The 6,733-nt window shown below is 44.0% G+C and overlaps 1 protein-coding gene across 1 annotated transcript; it reads right to left on the bottom strand.

Moving 5' to 3' along the window:
* Window positions 1-555: 555 nt before the first annotated feature.
* On the bottom strand, window positions 556-5,477 carry tmem30aa (transmembrane protein 30Aa). The gene is made up of 7 exons (XM_080012606.1): window positions 5,075-5,477; window positions 3,997-4,116; window positions 3,231-3,338; window positions 3,014-3,101; window positions 2,653-2,793; window positions 2,348-2,557; window positions 556-1,971 (listed from the first exon to the last, which is right to left on the bottom strand). The coding sequence occupies exons 1-7, from the start codon at window positions 5,324-5,326 to the stop codon at window positions 1,778-1,780; spliced, it is 1,113 nt and encodes a 370-aa protein (XP_079868732.1). The 5' UTR covers window positions 5,327-5,477; the 3' UTR covers window positions 556-1,777.
* Window positions 5,478-6,733: the final 1,256 nt, after the last annotated feature.

The following is a 6,733-nucleotide window of genomic DNA, read 5'->3' on the forward strand; positions in this document are numbered from 1 at the left end:
GGTCTAGGCAACCAAACTTACAGAAACGTATGAATTGAAAAAAAATATGTATCGAAAAATCAATAATTAAGTCAAGTATCAAAGTTAATTTGAACAAAGCTAATCTTAAAATGGTAAATCTAAAAGAAAAGTAAGTTTGGTAAAAAAAAAAAAAAAAAAAAAAAAATCAGGTTGTATTTTATTTGAGGCGCCTATATTATACTATTACAACATTATATATTGTAAAAGTATCTCAATAACATGAGCTTTTAAAAAAAAAATGGAACTGAGACGGTGCATAAACATTTGTATATTCTTATTTTTTTTTTTTTTTTAGACTGTAAAGCTTTTTTATACAAGTTATCCACCCTTACGAAGACAAATCCCTTTTATATGAAAATGTACTTTCATGATCAAACATTATAGGAGTTCACGAGCTTTCGCGAACACGACAGCTCATCCAATTTGCCAGGCCATCATGCTGTCAGTCTGATTTATCTCATTGCCATACTTTCCCGCTTTTATATCCCAAGATAGTGCTCAACAATATCATAGCAAATAACAAACGACACCATGTATTTGTCAACTCTCCTTTAATATAATCCAACAAACCATATGCTGTGTGTGTATACAATTTATTCAGGTCAGAATCGTCTTACCAAAGAACAAAAAAAAAAATCTAAAGAGTCAGACAGTGAAGAGAAAGAAAAAAAAAAAAAAAAAACATCAAAACAAACGTGACACTTTTAAAGTGCATGCCATTTGGTCATCATTTGAATATGCCAGGGGATTTAATTAACAATCAGGTCAGAGCAGGCTTTGGGGCCATTAATGGCAAAACAGGCTCCCTGATATCTTAGCACTTACGTTTGAACAGAACAATCTTCCCATTGTTCGTGAGCGTTTGATTGCATTTGGTGAGATACGATTCTCAGTTATTTCCAAAGAACGATTCCCGTGATTTACCCAACCTGAAAACAGCGCCAGGAGCAGATATCGATTATACAGTATGTTGAATATCCCATTGCTATGCTACGACTTTGAGAGGGTAAAATACTTGTCGTTAAACCCAACGCTCATGCTAATCCTTCAGAGAGGAACACTCTTCACTCCCATAGTGAAGACAATCTGAAAACAACTGCAGAGGTATATCAGCGAGATACAGGTACATTCATCAGCAGGACACACTACAGTACACGGAGCTTTCTTTTTTTTTTTTTTTTTTTTTTTTAAATACACATTCTTCATTTCCTTTTTAAGTCAATCATAAAGCAATGTTGAAATGACATAAATATACTTTCGTAAAACATATGGATATATAGCAAATAAAACACGGTCAAGAACTCGAACGCAACATCATCGGCAGGCGTTTCGAAGCCACAGCCAACTCACAAACGCCCAGCGCCTTCTCCCGACTTCTTAAAAACACCCGCGCGTCATCTCGAATGCTAAAATACACATGACGGACGCACGCCAAGACCAAGTGCATTCAGGCTAAAACACAAAAACAACAACTAAACAAGCAGTCCAGGATGGGGCCAGCGTTGGTGAAGACACGCAAGCACTTTGCCAAATCGCATCGTGGTGCAGGACCATTCCCCTCAAATAAAACCTTCTTGCCATTTCTACTCCGTTCGCATGGTTTTCATTTTTTTTTTTTTGGGAAGTTTACACTCGAGAAACACTCATTTACTTCCTCGTTTGGGGTCGCACTCCTTTCACCTTCCAGAAATCCGACTCTGCTCCATTCTTCCCCCGATGATCCCGTCCCACGATGCAACGCAGGTGGCCGCCCGGCTCAGTTGGGAATGTCGGCGCTGTTGTTGCGGTTGTCGTACTTGTGGTGGATGATGAGCAGCACCACACCCAGGAAGAAGCAGACCGAGCCCACGGTGATGTAGGCGATGCCCAGGAAAGGGTTCTTGCCGCCCATCCAGGAAATGGTGCTGAGGATCATGCGCTTCCGGCCTTCGAAGCTGCGCACGGGGTAGTCTGGTCGCGCGCGGTTCAGGACTTTTCAAAGGTGGTTAACTCTCGCCTGACACCTGAAATTGTTGTTTAGCTGCTTGAAGCTGACCTGCGACGCTGTATCAGACGTGTGATGGGACCCTGACCCGAACGCCGCGTCCGTCACTTTGTCTTGACTCGCATAAAGCACAGGTTTAAACCCGTCTCAGATCCTCATTACAAATAGTGACATAAAAAGAATTGAAAACCGGGAAAAAACAATGTTTGCTTACACTACAAGACTGCAGGTAAAATTAGAATCCATAATCCCGTAATTATATTCAAAACGAGAAAAAAACGATGTGACGTAAATAAGCACCAGAGGCTAAGACGTCCCTGTAGTTTCGACTGGGAAGGATACTGTAGACGACCTCCAGCTCGTACTTGCCGCTGGGCAGAGTGGGGGTCATGCCCGACTTCTTCTGGATGATCCGGTAGAGCTTGCGGAAGGTGGGCAGGGCGGCCGTGCGCATCCACACGATGAAGTCTTCGTTGATGAAGCCGTTGTTGTCCGGGTCCGACGGGTCCAGGTCGTAGACCGTCTTCCTCCAGTTCACAGGCTTGGACGTGCCTGGAGCGAAAAAAAACCAAAGTCGATCCCAAACGCAGCCGCGGCGGCTTCAAAGAGATATGACGTCACTCAACAGGTAAATAAATAAACCCAACCTTGAAAGGCCACGGTGAGGTTGTTATTTCCACCGGGGTTCCTGAACTTCACATGCTTGTCCGTCCACCAAGCGATGCCTTTCTTGACGAGAGGAATCGGAGTCTTGGAGCCATTGTTTAGGTGAAACAACTCCAGGGTGTCTGAGAATGAAGGAAACATGCATTCTCCAGTCAACAGCACCATAGGTATAAAAAAAAAAAAAAAAAAAAAAAAGAGAGGAGCAAGTAAACTTTTGCTGGTCTTATGTGTTTGCAAATTGATGAGCCGATGTTTCGTCTAAAAATATTGTCGAGACATAATTGTAAGCGAACAGGAGGCGGACAGTAAACCCGAAATGGCTGAGGAGGGGAAACCGCGCACCGTTAAACAAACTGTTAGCGATGGCACCGCAGGGAGCGATGGGAAGGCTGTCGCTGGTGCGGTACGGCTCACATTCCTTGCTCGGGTTCTTTAATAAACAAAAACACAAAGAACCTTAACAAAGTGGACCAGGAAGTAACTGAAATGTACTTCCTGAAATTTTCTTTTCATTTTTTTTTACATCGACTGTAACAGACATTGCTTTGTGCGGACATACCTTCAAAGATGACCGGTCACCGTTGAGTTGGCTGTCGTCCCGGGATTTCACGTAGCGTCTGTGGTTCTGATAGAAGTTGGACAGGCCGTAGTACATGAAGACGTTGCTCTACGGGAGAAGAGGAGGTGGTGGCGCAGAGGATGAATAACACGCGCACGCGCGCACACGCACACACACACACACACACACACACACACACACACACAATAACCGTTGTGCCGCTGTTCACTATGACGGCCGTGATTTCCTCTGCGTCAGGTTAAATCGGCTGAAACAACCTTTGCTTGAAGGCCGATGGGATTGAAATTTGATCACTGTCGTTGAGCTGAAAGAGGTTTTATTAGGTGGTCCTGCTCCCTTGTAGAAGTTGAGAATACGGGTTTGTGTTTATCAGCCAAACCCACTGCGTTTTCGTATAGTTTCAAGAAAGCCTCAAGATAATGGACAGGTATAAAGTTTCCTTCCGTTTACACTGGTTTTCTAAAAGAAAGGGGTAAAGGCTGAATTCCAAGGAAATGACCGGAATTAAATATTAGCGGCGGGTTCTAAAGCTGGAGCGATCAATCGTAATAGGACTCTGAGCAAATACATTTTGAGAATAATCAATTGCGATTAAGGTTCTGAGACAAAACCTTAAGTGCCTCCTTTACAGCCGCTCATAGGAATTCAATGTTTCTTGGTACTCGTAGCACTTTGATCACGTTCGAGCCCAAATGCATTATTCATCGGGTACAAATAATGAAAGCTGTCCTGAGAGCGCTTCTACCTCAAAAGGTTGTTCCAGGGTGAAGGGGACGGTGCAGGTGCATGGACTCGTGTTGTTCCAGCTGAAGTTCTGGGCGCAGTTGTAGCACGGGCTCGACATGTCAACGCCCGTGTAGTCGATCTGGAAACGGCACGTCATTATTTATCCGGAGAGGGTGGAATCAACACACATACTTGTAAGGCTGTACGATATCGATTAAATTTAATCTTTTCTTATTAGATGACTATCGCTGCTTTCCCAAGAGATTTACACACAATACATGTTTGAGAAACAATCATTAGAAATGTGGATGTTATGACCAGGCAGGTGGAGGTGTTGATGAGAACAGCTAGAACAGGCCATGAAGTTCAGAAAAATGTTATTACTTTACAGACTTAAAGACGACATTTAGTGATAGCACAATATTACTATAAGCAAAATGAAATCAATATCATGACATCGACATTATATTGATAGAGCCTCCTGGACCAACAAGAAATATGTGAGAAACAACCATGACATCATCAGAAATGGCTATAATATTCCACAAAGGTTATACATGTGCGTTACTTTACTCTAATGCAGCCTTCAGGGGACAATATTTAAGAGACAATATTTAACCATATTAGGATATCACCACAACAAAAACCTGAATATCATGTCACCCAGTCCCACAATAAATATCTGAAAAACAGCCATTAGTAATGTAATGTAACATAACCATATCATATCACAAACAGTCCATGGAGTTCAGAATGATATATTGCGTGGCGGAGAACACAATTCTTTCCTATATTTGGATATCAAAATAACCAGATGGTATCGAGCGTCATGTCGCGATATCAAAATCATATTGACTTACCGACAAGATCTACAAGAGTTATTTGCGAAACAATCAAATCACGTGGCCATATTGACCAAGCAGGTAGGGGCGTTCATTAAAACACAAATGTGCGTTACCCCGCGGCAATATCACGACATCACGACGAATCGATAGGATGTCGTATCAAATAGACGTGCGCGTGTGCGACACTTAATAACTGCCGCAGTTGCCGTCACCGACGCACTCCCTCGCGCGGTTACGCAAGCGAGCCATCACCTCGAACTCCTTGATGTTGTTGGACGTGACGAAGAGGCCGATCCCTATCGGGATGAAGATGAGGCCGATGACGAAGAAGGCGGGCAGCACGGTGCCGGCGGTCAGGATGGGCTGCCAGGCGGGCAGCCTCTGCTGCTTGAACGCCGTGTTGTCGGGCTTCTTGCTCTTGACGGCCCCCGGCCCCAGCCCCTGGCCCGGGGCAGCGGAGTGGGGTCCGTCCTCTTCCTTCGCGTTGTAGCTCGACGCCATCATGTTCGTGGTCGCCGACGGGCAAAACAATCCGCTTCGCTTCGGCGACGGTTACGCTGAGACGGGTAGCGCTACAGCGTGCGGGCGCCGCGGGGGGGGGGGGTCGTCGGGCCGGCGCGGATCTACCGACTCGTCATGACGTCGACCGCCGCGCTGAACGGAGACCGACACGGTCCAACCGGAAGAGGAAAGGGCGAGAGCGGCTCTCAGCCAATGGGGTGCTGCCACGTGGTGGCTGCGTCAGAACTGGTCGGACGCGCCCGCTTCCTGGCGTGGCCGGTCCGTTCCGCCGAAGCGCCGGTCTCAACGTTTGAATGACGTTATAAAGTTGTCTTCGCTGCTCTGTGTTTGAGTCACTCACCCATACTGGAGATCTGCACCGTGACGTGAATGTATGTGTGTGTGTGTAAATACAGATATATATGACAGAGATATACATATGGGTTCGATCCCCGCCTGGGGCGCTGTTGGCACCGTGCTCCGGCGGGTTCTCCCCCAAATAGGAGCCTTTCTGTGTGGAGTTTGCATGTTCTCCCCGTGCTCACATGGGGTTTCCTCCACCTCACGTCAGTAAGGACCCCCACCAAAAACATGCACCCATCATCGTCTGACCAGCGATGGACACTCATCACCTGGTCCCCGGGCGCGTCCACGTATGCTGCCCACTGCTCCTGGCTGTGCCCCCGGAGGAAGGACAAGCCAGGATGGGTCAAATGCAGAGGATCCATTTCACCGGCCACCATCAAAGCATGTGCATGTGTGTGTGTGTGCAAGCATGTGTTGTAGTGTGGTGTGTTGCGTGACTAATAAAAACTGTTTCTTCTTTCTTTCATATATACGGATATATAATTGTAAAGAGCCATATGTAATATATGTAAAGACAATTACGTTGATGACCTTGCACTATTAAGAAATTATGTATTATAATAATAATAATAATAATAATAATAATAATAATAACATCAACAAAATATGATGCCATATAAAAATTTAAAATTAAAATAAAATAAATAAAAAATATTAGATAAGTTATATAATATGACAATTATTATTTAACTATATAATAATGAGAGAATGAGAGAGAGAGAGAGAGAGAATAATTATGTCATAGGACCATTAGAACTTTACTATCCCCTTCATGGACACAGGTTTATGGCAATCTTTTAAACGTATTTAATTCAAAAATCTAATTTTAATATTCATCGATTATCGGTGATCAAATTTGACTTACATTTGAGTGGAAATTGATGAAAAAGCTGCATGCGCTGTACCCCGACCCTGATGCAAAATTAAATATTTAAACATTATGTTCAGATTCAGATTGCATGAATATGGTTTTGCAATAGTTATTTTCACACATACATTCAGGTTGGACACATCACATTTCCATTTGAAAATTTTATTTAAATT

Source organism: Zeus faber (genome assembly GCF_960531495.2).
Source record: "Zeus faber genome assembly, chromosome: 13".
Lineage (NCBI taxonomy): Eukaryota > Metazoa > Chordata > Actinopteri > Zeiformes > Zeidae > Zeus > Zeus faber.

Excerpts from the sequence above, each read along its gene's own strand:
- tmem30aa (XM_080012606.1), bottom strand. The coding sequence starts at position 5,326 with ATGATGGCGTCGAGCTACAACGCGAAGGAAGAGGACGGACCCCACTCC. Across the intron at positions 4,117-5,074 it reads ACAACATCAAGGAGTTCGAG|ATCGACTACACGGGCGTTGA; the intron begins GTGATGGCTCGC and ends TGCCGTTTCCAG. Across the intron at positions 2,794-3,013 it reads CGCTAACAGTTTGTTTAACG|ACACCCTGGAGTTGTTTCAC; the intron begins GTGCGCGGTTTC and ends CTTCATTCTCAG.